The sequence below is a fragment of the Ambystoma mexicanum genome, chromosome 2p, assembly GCF_040938575.1.
Source record: "Ambystoma mexicanum isolate Mex_15411 chromosome 2p, UKY_AmexF1_1, whole genome shotgun sequence".
NCBI classification, from domain to species: domain Eukaryota; kingdom Metazoa; phylum Chordata; class Amphibia; order Caudata; family Ambystomatidae; genus Ambystoma; species Ambystoma mexicanum.
In genome coordinates, this window is record NC_090923.1 from 1,451,346,443 (window position 1) to 1,451,368,129 (window position 21,687).

At 47.0% G+C, this 21,687-nt stretch overlaps 1 protein-coding gene across 2 annotated transcripts in view; it reads left to right on the forward strand.

Moving 5' to 3' along the window:
* The window catches only part of ABCF2 (ATP binding cassette subfamily F member 2), a 440,304-nt gene that overhangs the window by 332,726 nt on the left and 85,891 nt on the right, over positions 1–21,687 (forward strand). For both annotated transcript variants that reach the window (XM_069646016.1, XM_069646017.1), the window contains exon 13: positions 9,218–9,346. In XM_069646016.1, the coding sequence (XP_069502117.1) occupies positions 9,218–9,346 (129 nt within the window). The remainder of the gene's footprint in view (positions 1–9,217; positions 9,347–21,687) is intronic.

Here is a 21,687-nt window from a genome sequence, read left to right on the forward strand (position 1 = left end):
AAGGTAGCCAAGAACTGCCCCTTTCATCTAAGGACGCTTCTGAACTACCGGAGGGCTTTTCAGAAGGAGACGGTAACCTCTCGTCGACGTTGTGGGAGCGTTCGAAGCGGTTCGAAGGTGAAAACACAGATTTCCCCCCTCTAGACTATTCAGGGGTACCCCATGAGACCCTTGAAAGACTCCATTCTTGCATGGAGAAAATGGAAAGGTTTCTAGGAAACCAAGACCCACCCACTCACAAAAGACAAAGAGAATGGCCCCAGGATGACCCTAGAGTCAAGATTCCTAGGCTGGTTCCCCCTTCCACAGATGTATATGACCTCACTGAGGAGGAGCAATACCTTCAGGAAGATGAGGAGTGTTTGGGTGGGCAAGAAGAAGAACTTGAGGAAGAGGGGTTCGAAGAAGATCCTTACACTAATTTCGAAGAGGATACAGCTACATCGCAGCCCTGGCAATCCCCATCAGTGCACTCAGACCCTGATGCCTTTCACCCTTCTCCTCTCAAGGATTCACATATTGGGAACTCCTCTCCCATAGATGACCAACCTTCCCTCAATGCACTATTGCGCAAGGCAGCAGCGCATTTTGAGCTTGACACAGGGGAAGCTCTTCCAGACATAGACTTTGTAGAAAGAGTTATTAAAGAAAAAGCCCCTGTTAGCCAGTCTATTCCACTCCTGGCTTCTATTAAGAGAAGAATTTCTCCTTCCCTTTCTAATCCAGCTTTAGTAAGAGGGGTCAACCCTAGAATAGAAAAGCTCTTCAGCCCTTCATCCTCTGACCCTTTATACATCAGAGGGCACTCTATTCCGGACTCCCTTGTAGTTACCAACACAAGGAAAAGAGCAGGGGTACCACTATCCACTAGTGAAGCACCACCTGACAAAGAAGGCAAGAAGCTGTACGCACTTGGGAAGAGAATCACGACCTCCGCCGCCTTCTCTACTAGAATTGCTAATAACTCCCTATTAGCTAGCTACGCAGATGCACAGTGGAGCAAGCTGCGCAGCGAGGCAAAGGACGCACCTGAACCCCTGCGGTCACGTCTGCTAACTGTAATATCAGAGGGAACACTTGTAAACCAGGGCATCGTTAAGAACTCCCGCTGAAACTGCTGGCCGATCCCTGGTTCAGGGAATACTTCTCAAACGACACGTTTGGCTACGCAATTCAGGTTTTAAACCCGAAACCCAAGCCTCCCTCATCAATAAACCCATAGAACAGACGCATCTGTTTGGGAAGGCAGTTGATGAGGCACTAGAACATGCTAAGAAAGAGTTTGATACCATCAAGACTCTTGATCAAATATCTAGACCCCCTAACAGGCGAGGCTATGGTAATAGACGCTCCTTTCGTGGCCAAAGACAGCAGCAAAACCAACAACAATGTTACTCTGCTACCAACTGGCCCTCTAACCAGGGTAACACCCAGTTCAGTCAAAGAGGCCAACGGCGTGGCAGAGGAAGAGGTCGTGGCTCCAGCCCCAGAGGTTCCACGCCCAATACCAGCAAATGACCCGAAGATTCGGGTCCCCTCCCATGCATCACCGGTCGGGGGCCGCCTAACATCGTTCCTATCAGCATGGGAGGGAATATCGTCAGACCGATGGGTATTATCAACCATAACCCACGGATACTGCATAGAATTCAACGGTTACCCGAAGTACAAACCCCCACGAAACCAACGCAGATCACCGGAGCACCTCACCATTCTTTTACAAGAAGTAAAAGAACTGCTGAAAAAAGAAGCAATAGAACCTGTCCCCCTATCTCCGGTAACAGAAGGTATTTATTCAGTGTTCTTCCTTGTACCCAAAAAGGACTTAACCATGCGCCCTGTATTAGATCTGCGCCCAGCGAACTACTTTGTCAAACCACAGAAGTTCCGTATGGTGACCTTGCAGGAAGTAATCCCACTGTTATCACAAGGGGATTACATGACAACGCTAGACATGAAAGATGCATACTTTCATATTTTAATGTTGCCAGCACACAGAAAATACCTCAGGTTCAAGATAGAGAACAAACACTACCAATTCAGAGTACTACCCTTCGGGATAGCTTCTGCTCCAAGAGTATTCACAAAAGTACTGGCAGTAGCAGCGGCCCACCTGCGAAGGCTATCCATCCCAATATACCCTTACCTCGACGACTGGCTCATAACCGGGGATTCTTACGAAACATGCTTCTCCAATACCCAAAAGACCGTAAACCTTTTGTACCAACTGGGCTTCTCCATCAACGAAAAGAAGTCCAGCTTAGAACCCAGCCAAACCAAACAATTTTTAGGGGCTCTAATTCAAACAAAGGACGGCCTCGTCTTCCCCTCCAACGAGAGGGTCCAAAACATGCTGTTTCAGATCCCCCATTATGTAACAGGTCGGGAGGTGACGGTACGCAAAGCTATGCGCTTGCTAGGGATGATGGCGTCATGTATTTATTTGGTACCTCACGCGCGTCTGCGCATGCGCCCAATGCAGGAGTGGCTCAACAGCCAGTGGTGTCAGGCCAGCGGACTATGGGACGATCTAGTGGTGGTCTCGCAGGCCTTAGTACTTTCGCTGAGGTGGTGGACAAAAGAAAACCTGCTAATAGGGAAGACTTTTGCCACACCCGCGGTAGAAGCCACTCTAACCACAGACGCATCCCTCACAGGATGGGGGGCTCACCTATCCCATCAGACTGCTCACGGAGCGTGGACTCCCAGCTTAGCATCCAAACATATAAACCTGCTGGAACTTCTAGCAGTGTTCAAGGCACTGAAAGCCTTTCAGAAACACCTGCAAGGAAAGACAGTGATGGTCCTCACAGACAGCACCACAGCCATGTACTACCTCAACAAACAAGGGGGCACTCACTCTCCAGGACTGTCCAAACTGTCCCAGAATATATGGAAGTGGACTCTCAGACACAACATGTTTCTACTATCGCAACATGTACCAGGGGAACTCAATCTGCTAGCAGACAAGCTCAGCAGAGACTTCCCACTGCCCGAAGAGTACGAATGGCAATTGCACGAAAACATCGTCTTAGACGTCTTCACGCAATGGGGTTTTCCGGAAATAGACCTGTTCGCAACTATGGAAAACTCACAATGCCAAAGTTACGCCTCCAGGTACCCCCAGAACCAATCCAAGGGGAACGGTCTGTCGATTCAATGGTCAGGGAAATTTGTTTACGCCTTTCCCCCGACTCCCCTTCTCAACAAAGTGGTGCACAAGATGCACCAGGAGCAGGTTACCATGATACTAGTGGCCCCAATGTGGGCCCGGCAACCTTGGTTCGCTCACTTGATGGAGATGTCCCTATCTCCCCCAGTGAAACTTCCCTGCCCATACAACATGCTGTCACAAGACAAGGGCAAGACACTGCACCCATGCCCTCAGACCATGAACTTAGCAGCCTGGCTCCTGAGATCGTAGAATTTGGCCATTTACAACTCCCTCAGAGATGGATGGACATCCTCAGGGAAGCCAGAAAACCAAATACTCGCCACTGCTATTTAGCAAATGGAAAAGATTTGTCATCTGGTGTACAAATAGGAGCATCGACCCAATTGACTGCTCTCCTACTGACATTGTCCTATACTTGACCCATTTACTGGATTCAGGTCTAGTGTTCAATTCTATTGAAGTCCACCTAGCGGCACTTTCTGCATACACCACTTCCCAACTTAAAGTGTTGTGGTGGAAGATACCAGTTATCAAAGCCTTCATGGAAGGGGTAAAAAGAATACACCCTCCAATAGCTAACCCAGCTCCCGGATGGGACTTAAATGTGGTACTTTCTAGACTCATGGGCCCCCCTTTCGAACCCATGCACAAAGCAACTCTTAAAGACCTCACTCTTAAGACTGCTTTCCTAATAGCTATCACCTCCATTAGGAGAGTAAGTGAACTACAGGCTCTTTCTGTACTAGACCCCTTCGTAACAGTTCACAAAGATAAAGTGGTTCTACGCACACACCCAAGGTTTGCACCAAAATTCATCTCAAAATTTCATGTAAACCAGTCTATAGAACTACCAACGTTCTTTCAAAACCCTTCCAGCTTGGGAGAAAAAAGTCTGCATACACTAGATGTACGCAGAGCAGTCATGTTCTACATGGAAAGAACCAGACCACTGAGAAAGACTAATCAGTTCTTTGTCTCTGTGGCAGCAGGAAGAGAAGGAGATGCAGTTTCAAAGTCCACTATATCTAGATGGATTGTTCTATGCATCACTCTCTGTTACACTCTTGCTAAGAGAGAACTACCCTTCAAGCCAAGAGCACATTCCACTCGAGGCACTGGGGCTTCCATAGCATTCATTGCAAATGTTCCCCTTGAGTCCATCTGCAAAGCGGCTACCTGGAGTTCTGTGCACACCTTTACAAAACACTACTGTCTAGATACACACTCTAGATCTGACTCCCAGGTGGGACAGGCAGTATTAAGACATCTTTTCTCTACTGTTCCTTCTCACAACCCACCTCCAACTCCGGGTACTGCTCGCTAGTCTATGCACAGCATGTGATTCTAAGCAGATTAACAAACATCAGAAGACAATGCATTACTTACCGTAAAAGCATTTCTGATGGTTGTATCTGCTTAGATTCACATGCGCCCACCCTTCCTCCCCGCTCGGATGGAAGGAACATAGACACCTTTTTTATATATTCTCTCTTTTCTGTACTCACTCACGTCTAGAAGGCTCCCTCAGGGCAGAAAAATACAAACAGAGGGACCTCGACGCGTGAGGGATTGTGGGTACAATGCACGTCACTATAGGGATAGTGTTACAGACACGCCTTGTCGACGTCCCCTTTTCGACTACGAAAAACAAAATGCAATACTCCGCAGTGACCACTGGATGTCGGACCTATGCACAGCATGTGAATCTAAGCAGATACAACCATCAGAAATGCTTTTACGGTAAGTAATGCATTGTCGTATAGCAGGCTGGCGGCATGGCTCAAGTCGAGCAAGGCCTCCGATCGGTGCTGCGAGCAGTGTCCTGCCTCACCAAGGACTGACTGGTCCGAAAAGCGGTCTCCCTCCAGGAGGAGGTCAAAGTCCTTTGAGGACACCCCATCCGTGGGGGGTCCAAGATGAGGCTAAGAACCGCAAGTCCAACTCCACTGGGTTTGCCGCTGTTGGGCAAGATTGTATGCAGTACCCTGTGGGAGATTGCACTAGCCTTGTCCTCTTGGCAGTAGTTAACCCAACCTTTGGTATAAGCGTGTACTACACAAGTTAGTAGTGACTGAGCAGCCAGACTGATCTCAAGAGGGGTCAATGTGAGCTGTAGGGTTGTAACATAGATTCACAGTGACAAGTATGCAAATAAACACTTACACTCATGGTTTCTTGATTAAACAATTATTTATTAAAGTCAGTTTAAGCAAATATATGTAACAGAAATATACTTCAAAATACACAGGCTGCATTTCTTTAAATCGGTAGATACCCATTTGGGATGGCACACAGATACTTCCTACACCCTGAGGTGACTTAAATAACTAGGACATTGATATATCACTGGTACACGTAAAGCAATACTGAGTTTGGTGTCAAAAAGGAAAATAGTTGGGGGGGGCGGGGGGGACACAAAGGTTTACACATTAGGCAGGTAATTACTTTTGAACCACCCCCCACCCCCCCTCCATTCAAAGTAAATTAATGCTTTCCCAGCTACACAAGTTATAGACTGTGTGACTTTTGAGGGATAGTTAAAGCACAAAGTCAGAGGATCGAGTCTTTCAGGGAGCCAGGACAGCCAATGTTAATTGAGCAAAGTCTAGGGGAGCTGAAGCACTTCTTGAAGGGAAGTAAAAAGTTTTGCACAGTGTTTTAGAAGTCTATGTAGAAAATGAAATGACTGTTGGGTCACAAGCTGGGAGGCTTGAGAGGGTCAAAGCTCCAAGCAACTCTGCAAAAGCAACCAAGACAAGTCTCAAATGAGAGCTAGCAAGGCTACACAACAAGAAGTAGGTACCCCTTAGTTTTATAGTACCTTAAGTCTGAAGAAATTGGTTCCAGCTAGCTTCTGTTCCTGTTGTAGGTCTGTAGATCGTATTGATCCTTGGTCTCAGTCATGGGGACAAGTGGGGGAGACCTCTAGGGACTCCTGCACTACGAATTGAAGGTCGGCGGCAGCAATGGGAAAACTTCAGATCAGCGGCACTTTGCGGTTTCAGCTTCTCGCAAATAGCACCACTGCGGTTCTCGGATACCTTCTGGGCTTTCCTTGCTTCTGGGGTCCAGCACTCTGAGGTGGCTCAGGCCTGGTCAGTCCTGCTTCATGGGAATCCCGAGGATCTTCTTGGAGCTCGGGTCCAACTTAGACACACTCGATTCTGGTGTTCCTCTCCCTGGCAATCGGTTCCTGCAGCAGCAATGGAAGTACAGCTAACTCGGAGATAATTTCCAGATGAGTTCGTCTTGGGGTTGATTGGTCCCACCAACCCAAGGGGAGAGGTCGTCCTTTGCAGGGCTTCTCTAGACGAGGCGAATTCAGAGCTTCAGCACTGCAGCAGGGCTTCACCGGGCAAACCAAATGTCCAGGAGTTGTAGCAGGCGTCTCTTCCAAGTTCTTTATCGGATGCCTTTGTCTAGTGGTTGACTCTTCCTTCCAAAAAAAGGCCATGCCTTTTATGCAGTTTCTCCCATTCATTCGCAGCTTAGCTGTCAATCACATAGCAGGGTGGCTGTCCTCTGAGTACAGCCAGCCAATCACCTTTGGGTGCACTCCTGTAACCAAGAGGATTAAGCACAGAGTTTTGGGCACCTCCCTCGCTTCCTGCCCTGCCAGACACGCTGGAGCCAGAGGCGGGCTTCACCATTGAATACTGCCAAAGACAAAATGAACAAAGGGACCAAATCGCAAGAAGGACCTTTCCAACAAGAAATGACGAAAAAAGACAATGGCCATTTTGACAAAATGGGCACCCATGGGTGCTTTACTGCAGCTATAATTGCAGCCCGCGGTACAAACACTCAATGGTAGTAAAAAGTAAACCACTGCCATCAGCCATGAATTGTAGAAAGGGTAACATAAAAATGTTACATGAGAAACTAGACCGGGGATACAAAGTAAACCCTCCAGCACCCTATTGTAAGATAGTGTGCTCGGTCTAGAAAGTTACAAAATGAAAGTTGTCAATTTCACTTGACTGCTCTTGGAAACAGTAGTTTATCCAAGAGAAGGACAGCTGAATTAAAGTTTGCCTGTTGCTGCCGCTGACCTTCCCATTGCAGAGCAGGAGTCCCCAGACGTCCTCCCTCTTGTCCCCACGGCTGAGGCTCAGGAACAGGATCTGCAGAGCTGTACAGGAACAGAAGCCAGCTGGAACCATTTCTTCTAACCAGAGATACTGTAAAGTCTAGGAGCTTACCTCTTGTTGTGTAGCCTTACTTGCTCTCAGTTGAGACCTGGCTTGGTTACCTTGCAGAGTTGCTAAAGCTTTGCCCCTCATAAGCCTCCCAGCTTGTGGCTCTTCAAGTGTTCTATTTTCTTCAAATATTTCTAGAAACTTTGCAAGACGTTTTACCTACCTGCCAAGATCTTCAGCTCCCCTAGACATTGTGCAATTAACATTGGCTGTCCTGGCTCCCCGAGAGACTCCTCTTTACCTCCGACTTTGTGCTTTGGCCTTTCCCCCAGGAAAGGGTTAATTTACTCTGCATTGGAAGGTATCAAAAGTACTTATTAGTTTATGAATTCTTTGTTAACCTTTGTTTTATTCCTCTATTCTATCTTTAACACCAAACTTATTATTGCTCTAAATGTAACAGTGATCGATCAATGTCCACAGTATCCTACCTATTTAAGTCACCTAAGGGTGTAAGAAGTGTGTGTGCCATCCCCAATGGGTGTCATCTGATTTAGAGAAAGTGTGTTTTGAAGTGTATTTTAATTGTTACATATATTGATTGCTCCCTTCTGAAGGCGGCTTACACAACTGTGAAATAAATTAAATAATTGTTTTATCAAGAAACCCTGAGTAAGTGTTTATTTGAATAACTGCTACTGTGAAACTGTCACAACATTACTGCTTGCATTGACCCCTCTTGAGATGAGCGTGGCTGCTCAGCCACACTACCAACCTGTGTAGTTCACTTTCACCAAAGGTTGGGGTCCTTATTGCTAGGAGGTCAAGGTTATTGTGGCGCACCCAAAGGGTACTGCATACAATCTTGCCTAACACATCCCAGAAGTCAAGTGAAAGTGCTAGGGGTGGAGGGGGCAGGGTGGGAGGTATCTGTGTGGAATTGGCACATAAATAGAAAATTCTGCCTAACAGATTTCAGTTATATATCTATATCTGCTCAATCTTCTATTAGACAACCCCTAATATGGAGTGCCTGAGTCTCTGGGAATTACATTGTGCAGCTTTTAGAATGCAACTCAATTTGTTAGGGTACCAATCCGTGTCATAGTCTGTTACTGAATACTACCAAACACTTTCCTACAGAGGTCTTACATTGCCACAGCTTTGGTGTAATTCCCTTACATAAACAGTGAATAACATTACTGTGATAAATAGATTTTGCATGTTAGTGCAGTGTAATAGGACATTACATACGTTTATAACCTTGGGGATGTAGCCCTCGAGCTGTTTGCAACCATATTATTTTTGTGACCATCCAAGTTGGTCAGACAAGCAATTTGAACCACTATTGTGGTGATTCCAGTACATATCTGAAGTCTCCAGATCGGCCCACTTTAGTCTCTGCTGACAATTAAGTTTATTAACGGTCCAAATGTTTATGAATGTAAGATACTGTTTAGCATTAAAATCTGCAGCAGAAATACAGCTGCAACACTAGTTCTCAGCAACCTGTCTCTTAAATTGGTGACTGTTCTAGTTTATATAGTTCCAATTTTCATACAACCCACTTAACGCCTCCCTCCGTCTCTAGGACTTTGTGGGCAGGTTGAAAGACTGGGAGGCAACACATGTTGGTGGGGGAAGGAGTAGGGCCTAGGGTGACATACTTGCAACTGGGATTCTAAATATTTAATCAAACGTGTGGTGTCGTCCAAAGAGGCTCCATTCTGCTTGTGCCCATGAGAGCAATAACCCATCAATACACAGGAAGGCTTATCAACTGAGTTGGTCACTTTGCGTAACGTTTACGTTTTTCTGTACAGCCAGTCCAGAACCTGGTGCCAGTGTCTTCTGGCTGCCTGTACTTGTTTAATAACTGTTCTCTTGACCTCTTTCCACACAGCACTTACAAGAGCAGCTGGAGCTGGACCTCTCTCCACTGGAGTACATGATGAAATGTTATCCAGAGATCAAAGAGAAGGAGGAGATGAGAAAGATAATTGGCCGATATGGACTAACGGGGAAACAGCAGGTACGCACTTAACAAGAAAAAAAACTGGGGTGACCTTGCCAGGCAACGATTTAGCTTGAGCTACTTTAACACCCTAATCCCGCAACACACACCCGCCCTACCACAGAGTAAGGGGAGAGCAGGCACTTTTTCTCGTTTGGATATCCTGGCATCGGTCAGGTCTTACCCAGAATGCTGTCTATTTCACAAATTAAGAAGCCTGCCCTACTCCTAGTTTCGCTCCTTGTGGGGGTCTTTGGTGTCTTTGCTTAGCTTGTGTCTGCGCTTCTTTATATTTTGTAACTTGTTTCTCCATCATGGAATTTTTGGTAAGCTCTTGAATGCTCTTCACACATGTACACCCTTGAAAAGTTGTCTTGCTTTGCCTTCATTGTATTCATGTATGTGTGCATTTTTCAAGCACAAATGTTAATTTGTATTACCCGTGATGCCAGGAAAATCCTTATATGGACTGCCCGTGCCTGGGAAAGCAGAGGCTTTTGGTGGGCTACTGAAGGGCTATTTTGCTGCCAGGAAGTGGGCTGGGACTATCTGGTCCCAATCCACAAACTGGTTTCAGTGTATGTGTGAGTGGTATGCAGGAGTTCTGCTGCCATTTGTCCTGATTGGACCCTGGGTGGAGAGTTGTGTGTGTGTGTGTGTGTGTGTGTAGAGTGAGATATATCGATCTGCTAGTGGGAGTTTCAGCTCTCGCTTGGATTTTAAAATAAGAACAGGACCCCTGCACCCACTCTAGTGAGATCCTGGAAGAAACCGAAGAAGCCAAGACTCCTGTCCAGCTGCAGGACCCGCAAGGAGACCATGGACCCGTTGGAAGGAGACCTGACGACCAACTTCTACTGCTTTCCTGGAAGAGCCTTGTCTTAATCTTCACCAGTTCTGCGACCCTTTGAGTGCAGGGAACATCCATTCACGACATGGGCTCAGGGTCCTGCAAAGAGCCTTCAGAAGTAGCCATGGACCACCGAGTGGCTGACCTGTTCGGAGAATGGGCTACTGTGCTGCAGACTTTGCCGGTCTGAGTTGAGGCCTGGAACTTGGGGGATCTTTTAGCTCTGTGAGATGTGCTCCTAGCATCAAGGGGAACCAAGATAGGAGGCAAGGTCTGACTGCAGCAAGTGAATCCCTTTGCATCACTGGCTGGTGTTGGGGGGGGGGGGAATTCATTTGTGCTAATTCTCTTCAACCTTGGAGACAACCAGCTCTTTTGCTGGACTTTCTAAAGTTAACCCTGGAATGAGTGACTTTTTTTTATCACTCGTGTGTTTTTACCGGATTTAGATTTTGAAGTCTGACAAACTTCATAGGCATCTGCTTTTTGCATGGTGACACACAGCACCTTCAGTACAGTATCACAGGGAAATCCTTTAGATTTCTCTTAAGGTTTAAATACCTTTTTCTTGGGTGAACTACAGTTCCAAGAAGGGTAAAGTGAAATTGACTTTACTTACCTTTTCTCTTTATGGGTCCAGCACACACAATTTTATAGGGAGTGCTGGGGGGGGTTACATAGTACCACTGTATACTACATTCTCATGTAGCATTGTTGTTACCCTCACTGCTTTAAATGGCAGGTGGGAGTGGTTTACTTTTTCCTGCCATTGTGCGTTTCTACCAAAGGCTGAACCCTCAGCTGCAGTACAGCACCCATGGGCCCTGTCTTCTTTTATCTCCATTTTCTCTTTGAGGTCTTTCTTGGGTTTTACTCTGTGCGTTGAGACAGGTTTGAGCCCTTTGTCCTGCCTGGCTCCAGTGTGTCTGGAAGGACCGGATGTGAGGGAGGATCCCGAAACTCCCCTCATTTGTCTGTAGGAATGTCTGAATGCAACTAGTCCTGATTGGCTGGCTGTCCTTCCAGGACAGCCACCCTGCTGTGATTGACAGCCTAGGCTGTGCATGAATGGGAGAAACCTGCATAAAAGGCAAGAGTTTTGGAACTACAGGCAGTCAACCAATGGGAAAAACACCTGACGAAGAAACCATGAACAAAGCTTGATGCAACCTCCTGGACCTTCGAATTGCCCGGTGAAGCCCTGCTGCTGTGCTGACCTCCTTTTTCACCTCGGCAGAAGCTCCGGGCATAACAACTTCTCCCCTTGGGTTAGTGACACCAACTAACCCTGAGATGAACTCCACTGGACCACCATCCCCGACTTGCTGTGTCTCTGTTGCTGCGGGAGCACAATGCCAGGGGTTGTGGTCGAGCGCAACGTCTGCCACAGAACAAATCTGGCTAGAAGCTACAGGAGCCTCCTCACGGGCCTCCTAAGGACCCTCCAGAACCAGGTCCTCCAGAACCAGAGTCCCCTTGTTAGGCAAAGTTTGAATGCAGTACCCTCTGGGAACACTACAAACAACTATGACTACAGGTATAGGCAACCCAACCTTTGGTATAAGCTTGTACTACACAGTGTTGGTAGCGTGTTGAGCAGCCAGGCTCATCTCAAGAGGGGAAATGTGAGCTGTAGCGGAGTTACACAAAGATTCACAGTTGCAGGTATTCAAATAAATGTACACTCAAGGTTTCTTGCATAAACAATGTATCAGTCAGTTATAAAGCCTTCTTCAGAAGGGAGCAATAGAATGGTAACACAAATATACTTCAATACTGTACAATCTTAGTGTCTGGATCAGACAAGGCCCTTTTGGGATGGCCCACAGACCCAGCCTACACACAGATGACTTCAGTAAAAAAGGTGCTGGGGACATTAATACCTTACTGTTGGCATACAGGATACTCTTTAAAAAGTAAGTAAAGGGCAAAGGTTATTAGGACACATGAAATACAAATAGTCATAAGCAGGGCAAATACTTTCAGATAGCTCTGAGAAGAGTCATTCAATTCAATAGGCTAGGCCAAAGTCTTTGTATAGGATGCAGCACTTCAGGTAAGTAAATGGAAAAGTCTTTGCACAAGTTCTTAGGAGTCTTTGAGAACAAGAAGAATCAAATGTAGGGCCATAAGCTGATTAGACTTGTGAGTTGCAGAAGTTACAAGCACTTTCCACAGTAAGAGGCAAGTTCTCTTAGGCTAGTTTTTACAGTACCTTAGTAAAGAATCAAAAGATGCAGCTGAAGACTTATGTTCCTGTACAGCTCTGCAGATCTCGCTGTTCCTGGGCCTCAATCGTGGGGACAAGAAGGAGGACTTCGGGGACTCCTGCACTGGCACGGTCAAAGCTGGCAACCGGCAAACTTTACTTTCATTGGCTCTTTCGCGTTTCAGCTCCTTGTGGTACAGCAAATAGCAATAAGCGCGGTTCCTGGCTGTCAAGGTGGACTTTCCTCACATCTGAGGTCCCGCACTCGACTGGAGGAGAGGGGAGGGGTGGGGGTGGGGGGGGGGGGGTGTGTGTGTGTGTGTGTGTGTGTGTGTGTGTGTGTGTGTCTGTGTCAGGCTTGGTCAGTCATGTTTCGTGGGATTCCGGAGGATCTTCCAAAAGCTTTAGGCCAGTTTACAAGCACCGCACACAATCTGGTGTCCCTCTCCCTGGCTCTACGGTTTCCTGCAGCAACTCTGAGGAAATTCAACCAGCTCTGAGATAGGTGTGGCTTACTTGGGAGTTGATTGGTCCTACCACCTGAAAGGGAGAATTCGTCCTTGGTGTGTGAAAATGGTGGCCCAACCTCTGCGGGCCATGGCGGCCATTTTGAATACCTCCCTTACAGCAACAGGGTAGTTCATGTTCACACAATTAGGTGGCGATGTTTTACTTCAACAAGCAGGGCGGCACCGAGCCTCCTCTCCTTGTGGATCTTGCCATACAAATTTGGACTGGGCAATCCAGCATATTGTTTGGCTCCAGGCTGTACACATCCCAGGTCACCTCAATATGACCGCAGATTCACTCAGTCGCCAGTCGGCATCTGTTACGAGAGGGACATGAACAGGATTGTCCTCCAACATGTTCCATCAATGGGACACTCCAGAGGTGGACCTCTTTGCAACTTCTTCAAACAAGAAACTGCCCATAGGTTGCTCTGTAAGCCCAGGAGCACATCAAACTGCACGCTTCTGTTCAAGGCTCCTTGGTGGCCAATCAGATTCTGGGTTTCGGGACTACAGCACCTGTCGGTACTCCCCTGGCCAGATTGCTGCAGATTCCCAACCTGCTTCACCAGAGAAGTCATCAGATGTGGCACCCCTCCCCACAATCGTTCAGCTTGGTGGCCTGGGGCCTGAGTTCAGATCGTTAACACAGTTCGATCTATCTGAGGACAGTGTGCGCATATCCAAGCGGCCAGGAAGCCCTTTACGAGGGGTCAGTACAGGAGCAAATGACTCCGGTTTTGCCATTTGGTGTTTAGCTAAACGGGTCAATCCCAGGCAAGCTTCGGTCGACACGTTCTATCTTTTGTCTTTCATCTGGCGGTTTATGGTGTCCATGTTCTTTTATGCAGAACTTATTTATCCGCTATTGCGGCATATCAGTCCACGGACAACTGTTAATTTTCATTGACCAATCCAGTCATCAAAAGGCATTTCACGGGTCTCCATCTCTTCCCGCCGGGATGTTCTGCTACAAGTAATTTTAATACATGGCCACTATCGAGTACCTTTCTTGGAAGGTTGCCTTCTGTTCGAAATAACATCGGCAAAGCGAGTAACTGAGCTTCAAGCTTTTTCTGTGAAACATCCGTTCCTCACTTTCCACAGGGCTAAGATTGTGCTTCGCTCTCATCCTTCCTCCCTGCCTAAGGTGGTTGCCAATTTTCATTTGAATAAGGCGGTCTTCTTTCCTGAACTGCCATCTGATCCTGAGAGAGTTTTACACAACGTGCACGTCAGGCGAGCCCTGAAGTTTTACCTTGACGGAACGAGTAAGCTCAGAAGCTCCTCACAACTTTATCGCATTCAAAGCCCTGAAGTGCTGTTAGGCAGAAATGCAGGCAGTACCCTCTGGGACCACTACACACAATTAGGACTACAGGTGTTAGCCAAACCAACCTTTGGTATAAGTCTGTACCACACAGATTTTGGTAGCGAGCTGAGCAGCCAGGTTTATCTCAAGAGTGAATGTGAGCAGTACACGTAGTTGCATAGAGGACTTTCAATCACAGTGGTTCAAGTAAACCCTTGTACTCAAGGTTACTTGGTAAAAGCACTTCATTTATTATACAATCATTTAGAAAACATTTCACTAGAAGAAGGCTAATATAAACAAATACACTCCAATACGAAACTGTAAGCTTTTGCGGCAGTTTGAGCTCCCCTGAAATAGGAGCAAAATGGCAGTTCAATTACTTAGCAGTGAGCAAAAAGGACAAAAGTAAGTAGAATACATCACTTATACTTTCTAGGCAGTGCAAATAGTTTCAGTTCACCAGGAGAGTGCTATTCAAGTCAATAGGCCAGGCCAAAGGTGCTGGGTCTAAGAATTTGGAAAGACTAGTAAAGTCAGTTTCACTTTACATTCTCTGGGAAACAGTAGTTTATCCCAGAGAAGGTATTTAAACCTTTGGGAAGTCTAAAAAGACATGCTGTGTAACACGCATGAAAAGATGCCTATGGAGTTATCTTAAAACTCCAAAGTCAAAGAACACATGTAAAACGCACATAAAAATACATGAAAGAGTGGGGAAAAAAGGCTCACACTCAAGGTTAAAAAATCAAGTCCTCAAAATCCAGCAAAGTTGGTTGGGGTCTCTCTAAGGTGAAGGGAATTAGCACATTTATGAGAATTCTCCATAACAAGGGGAAACCAGCTTCCTAAGCAACTATTCCCTGCTGTATGGCCTCTTGTTTTTCAGTAGCCTAAAGCATTCAAGGCCTTAATCACCGAAGAGTATCGATGATCATCTACTCTATGGCAAAGCGGCTGCTGTTGCCTTCCAAAGTATGTCCCTTGGGAGTCCATCGCCAAGGCGGCTCCATGGGCCTCCCCATCGGCTTTACCGGAGCTCCAACGCTGATGCCCAATTTGGCTAGGTTGTTCTTAAGAACGTATTCCTGTGAAGGGGTTTTCCATCCACCTGTACTACCTATGGAGTGCTTGGGAATCTCCCACAAGTATGGGGGAAAGGACGAGACGTAGGAGTATAACGATGTTACTCAACGTAGTGACTACCTTACTCCTAGTCCATAGTCCCCTTTCTTCCATACGCCCACCGTCCCATCTAATAAGTTTCCTCTATTGCTTAAATGGTCCCAGACCTGGCGATAGAAAAGGACTGAAGGGTGATGCATGGGGTGGCGCTCAGGAGGGCGGGGTTACGGCCACGTGCGGTACCCTGCGTAAAAATAAAAGTACAAAAATTACATTGTTTATGCTTTTTGACAAAAGTGCTCCCGTCCCGAAGGACAGAATGTCCCACAAGTATGGAGGAAAGGGGACTATGGACTAGGAGTAAGGTAGTCACTACGGTGAGTAACTTTGATATACTTGTTCGTTGCTTGTTTTTCTTTTGGTTTGGGGGAAGGTTTTTCTGGGGGATTTATTTTTTTTCTTTTCATCAAACAATTTCATTGTAGCATTGTTGGGGAGAATTTTCAGACCCCTAGCTCTTTTGCTGGACTTCAGGACTTTTTCATTTTAACCCTGCAGTGAGAGGCCTTTTTCTCACTCATGTCTTTTGACCTGATTTGGATTGTTTTCACTGTTTTTGGAGTCTGACACAAAGCACCTTCAGTTTATATACCCTGTCTTGTGTGAAATGCTGTTCCCAAGATTAGTAAAGTGAAATTGACTTTACCTTTTCTCTTTGCAGGTCCAGCACACACCATCTTATATGGAGTGCCGGTGGGGGTTACCTAGTCCTTTGTCTCTAGGAATGCCTGAATGCAACCAGTCCTGCTTTGCTGGCGGTCCTTTCACACCGGCTGTGTGATTGACAGCCTAGGCTGTGCATGAATGGGAGAAACCTGCTTAAAAGGCGAGGGTTTTGGGACTAAGGGCAGAGTCGACCACTGGGAGAAACACCCGACGAAGAAACCGTGAATAAGCTTTCTGCATCCTCCTGGACCTTTGAATTGCCCAGTGAAGACTTGTTGCTGTGCTGAAACTCTTCAATTCAACAGAGAAGCTCCAGGAAGGGACGACGACTTCCCTTGGGTTAGTGGGACGAACTCCACTGGGCCATCTTCCCTGACTGGCTGTGTACTTTGCTGCTGCAAGAACTGAGTGCCAGGGGTCGGAACTCCGTAGTCGAGTGCAACGTCTGAAATCCAGCCAGAAGCTCCAGGAGTCTCCTAAGGACCCTCCAGAAGCAGGACGACCCGAGCTAGAGTCCCCTCACCGGAGTGCAGGACCCAAGGAGTGAAGAAAGCCCCACCGGTATCAGATCTGCAATGGTGCTGTTTACCGAGCGCTGAAAACAGCAAAGTGCTGCTGAACCGAAAAGAGCCTGTAGCTGCCGACGACCTTCCAACTACCGCCGCAGGAGCCCACCAGACGTCCTCCCTTTGTCCCCACGACTGAGGCTCAGGAACCAAGAGTCTGCATTGCTGCAACAGGACAGAATCTAGCTGGACCATTCTTCTTCAAACTAGAGTTACTGTGTAGACTTGGGGTACTTGCCTCATTGTCTTTGAGCTGTGCTTTTCTCACTTGAGATTTGCCGTTTACCTTTAGAGTTGATTCCAACTCTGCTTTCCACAGGCCTAACAGCTTGTGGCCCTACAAGTGATTTTTATTTTCTTCTACAAACTCTCTAACATTGTGCAAGACTTTGATTCTAAGAAGTGTCTCTGCTCCATAGACTGTTTCAATTAGCTTTAGCTGTCCTGGCCCCCTGCAGACTATTCTAGCCCATTGACTGTGATGGTGTTTGTTCCTCATGGGTGGTAACTTGTTTTAGACTGTTATTGCTGGGAAATGCTTGTCTATATTTCATTGGAAGATTTAGGTGTCCCCACATACACTGAGAACCTGTTTCACCTTGTTCTTTCCTTAAACCTTTCCTTTCTGCAACCCCAGGGTGTAGGAATTGTGTAACAAGCATATCTAAATAGTATCCACTAACTTAGACTGATTCTGAAAAGTGATTTTAAAGCGTGTTTACATTGTTACAAGAATTGCCTTTTTAAAGAATGCTTATTTAAAACTTGGTGGTAAATAATTTATAACTGAAAACTTAAGTGTTACTTGGTTACTTGTATTTACAAATGTCATTGCTACAGCTGTACAGCTCACATGTACACCTCTTAAATTGGGCCCGGCTGTTCAGTCATACTACCAACTTGTGTAGTACAGACATATAGCAAAAGGTGGATTTCCTAATACCAAGCAGATACATGTTCTGTAGTCTCTGTGTTACCAAGTAAATTCTTACCTAAGACTGAGGAAATGCAAATTGATGGTGGGCACTCTTCTTATCTCACTTGTTGAACTCTAATGTTGACATCTGAATGATTATGTTAAGACCCTATGTATCAAATGGCATAAGTGATAATGAATCAATTAAAGGTTTTAAAAGAAGAGTATAAACCTCCGTCTAGAAAAGATTACAAGTGTTACAAAGTACTATTACTTGCAAATGTGTTGGTATGTAACTTTAATTCCTTAACAGAATAAGTTACCAAGTGTCCTAAAGTTCTTACCTTTTGAGTTGCTGTTGCCCCTCTGAAAAGTATAATAGTTAATTGCTTACCTTGTAATTGTGCTTCCCTCCTCCTAGAAAGTTGTTGCTTTGGTTTTGTTTTATTATTCTGAAACTGAATAAGTGTAAAAGCTTACCAATAGGGTTTACTCACCTTGAATAGCTGTTTGCCATTCTAAAAGTGTATCATTTAGGTGTTGCTTACCTTGAACTGCTTCGTGCTTCTAAAATTGTTTTAGTTGATGCATATAGTAGAGTTGCATGCTGCCTCTCTGAAACGTCTGCTAGAGTGCTTTCTTAATTTAGGATTGCATTCCACACCCCTGAAAAGTATCCTTGGTATAACTAGCTTTCTGATGTTTGTTAATCTGCTTAGAATCACATGCAAAGCTGTTCAACGCCGATCAAGGTCTTTGGCGGTGCCTTCGACAGAGGAGGTTGTTCGGCGTTCGCCGAACACGTGGCCTGGCTGGCCAAATACAGTAGGGAGAGTGGGGTCATGGGATATTTATTGTTCCTCTTTGAGAATGCCTTTCCCTTTCCCCTCCCTTTCCTTCAGGGTTGTTGTCAGATGCAATCGGTTCCTCAGCTATGGAGAGGACACCCTTTACATTTTGCCTGCGTTGCAAGGGCAAGTTTACCTGGAAAGACGAGCGTAAACGATGTAACCGTTGCTTGCCCTTCGACCACAAAGAAGACGGCTGTGCGGCCTGTCAGCTTCTTAAGCGGAAGACTTTAAAAGACTTGCGGGTCAAAAGGTGGGCAGCCTATGCCATGTCTAGGTCTGATTCATCACACGCCACCGCCGAAAGTGACGAGTGTGATAACCCGACGTCCGTTTCGGAAGTCGTAGACCTCTCTAAGGAGCGTTCACGCTCCTAGTCTGTCCCCGGCCCCGACAAGCTTGGCTCACGCCCTGCTTATGGGGATGAACACTCCGGCGACATTGACGCACACAAAAAACACTCCCATAAACACACGACCCACAGCTCTTCCTCGTCGAAGATGAAGAGGGCATTAGCGCCAACGGAGACGCAGGTCCTACCGGCGGCCTCCTCAGACTGTAAGAGTCTTAAGCCCCCCTCGCAAATGCGACTAGCGACTGGGCTACCCCTAGACGACGCGCACCGTCAGAGTGCCCTTCGGTGTAGAGCAAGCGACGCCTGTAACATCGACGCCGGAGGTACCCTCGACAGTTTAGTTGTCTAGAGCCTGGCGCGGATTATTTCCACCGATAGCCAGAGACGGACAGCGAAAGAAACGTCGATCACCGCTCACAAGGCCGGGGAGATGCCAAAAAGGTCAGAAGGAAGGCAGGAACTGCCCCCTCCATCGAGAGGGACTCCTAGCCTACCAGAAGGCTTTTCAGAAGGCGAGGGGAACCTTTCTTCGACGTTCTGGGATAGGTCGAAGCGTTTTCAAACTGAAGGCCCTCCCTTCCCCCCCTCACCCCCAACCCTCCCCTGACCGCTCTGGGGTACCTCAAGAAACCCTAGAGAGACTCCAGTTTTGTATGGACAAAATGGAGAGGTTTATGGAGACTCAGAACCTTCCAAAACCCAAGAGATCAAGAGGGACCTCAGGAGGATCCCAGGGCCAAGTACCCTAGGCTGTTTGATACCCCCCAAGAGGATGTAGATTTATGACCTCACTGGAGGGGACCCCCACTTTCAGGAGGATGACGAATTCTTAGGCAATGAAGGGGAACAAAACCTAGAGGAGGAAGGTTTTGAATATAACCCAGATATGGGTGATGGGGCCTTCGGAGAAGACCCAGAAGAGGGCGCTTCACAGCTCTGGCAGTCCCCATCAGCATTTTCAGACCCTGACGCCCTACACGTGTCCCCCACCCCCCAAGGACTCACCTATTAGGAATACGTCACCTATAGACGATCAACCTACCTTTTAATGCACTACTACGCAAGGCAGCAGCGCATTTCGAAATCGAGACCGGGCACATTTCTCCTGACATAGACTTTGTAGAAAAGATCATCAAGGAGAAACCCCATGTCAGCCAAACCATTCCCCTTCTCGCCTGAGTAAAGAGACAAATTATTCCTTCACTATCTACACCCACGTTGATCAGAGGTGCCAACCCGAGGATACAAAAATGTAGTCCTTCCCCATTGGACCCGTTATACATCAGGGGCCACTCTGTACCAGACTCCTTAGTGGTGACAAATACAAGAGCAGGGGTCCCGCTGTCAACTAGCGAGGCACCACCAGATAGAGGGTAAAAAATGGTATGCCCTAGGAAAGAGGATTACAGCCTTGGCTGCCTTTTACGCAGATGCACAATGGAGCAAACTATGGAAGGACATCGAGGAGTTACCGGAACCCCTACGTACTCGGGTCCTAGCCACGGTTACTGAAGGGACCTTAGTCAACCAAAGCATCATTAAAAATACTCTGGATGCTGCAGAAATGGCTGGCCGTTCCCTAGTCCAAGGAATCCTCTTCAAACGCCATGTATGGCTACGTAATTCAGGCTTTAAACCTGAAAAACAAGCATCTCTAACAAACCTATAGAAGATGCCAACCTCTTTGGTAAGGCGGTGGATGAGGCACTAGAGACCGCAAAGAAGGAATTTGACACCATCAAAACCTTAGACCAAATTTCAAGGCTTCCCAACAAATGTGGTTATGGCAACAAACGCTTTTTTCGAGGCCAACGCCAGCAGCAGCAGCAATACTCTGCAGGTAACTGGTCCTCTAACCAAGGCACCAGTGGACAATACGACCAAAGAGGACAACTTCGTGGCAAGGGAAGAGGTCGGGGTCCCACCAACACCAAATGACTCAAGATTCGGGTCCCCTCCCATGCATCGCCGGTCGGGGCTGGTTAACATCCTTTCTTCCAGCATGGGAGGGTATAACATCAGACCGCTGGATACTATCAACCATAGCCTGCGGTTACTGCATAGAATTCAACAGTTCCCCTACGTACAGACCCCCAAGGGGTCGACGCATGTCACCAGAACACCTCGCCATCCTTCTTCAAGAAGTGGACCAACTACTAGAAAAAGGAGCTATAGAGGTTGTGCCTCTATCTCAGGTAACGGAAGGTATTTATTCAGTGTACTTCCTTGTACCCAAAAAGGACTTAACCATGCGCCCTGTACTAGATCTGCGCCCAGCGAACAAATTTGTCAAACCTCAAGTTTCATATGGTGACTCTACAGGAGGTAATCCCCCCCCCCCCCTGCTTTCACAGGGAGATTCCATGACAACACTGGACATGAAAGATGCATACTTTCATATTTTAATGTTGCCAGCGCACAGGAAATACCTCAGGTTCATGATAGAGGGCAAACACTACCAGTTCAGAGTGCTACCCTTCGGCATAGCATCAGCGCTGAGAGTATTCACGAAGGTACTGGCAGTGGCAGCGGCCCACCTGCGCAGGTTGTCCATCCCAGTATACCCTTACCTCAACGATTGGCTCATAACAGGGGATTCTTACAAAACATGCTTCTCAATACCCAAAAGACTGTAGACCTTTTGTTTCCACTGGGCTTCTCCATCAACGAGAAGAAGTCCAATTTAGACCCCAGCCAGATCAAACAATTCCTAGGGGCTCTAATTCGAAAAAAGGACGGCCTCGTCTTCCCCTCCAACGAGAGGGTCCAAAACATGCTGTTTCAGATCCCTCAATATGTGGCCGGTCGAGAGGTGACGGTACGCAAAGCAATGCGCTTACTAGGAATGATGGCGCCATGTATTTATTTGGTACCTCGCGCGTGCCTGCGCCCAATGCAAGAGTGCTCAACAGCCAGTGGTGTCAGGTCAGCGGACAATGGGAC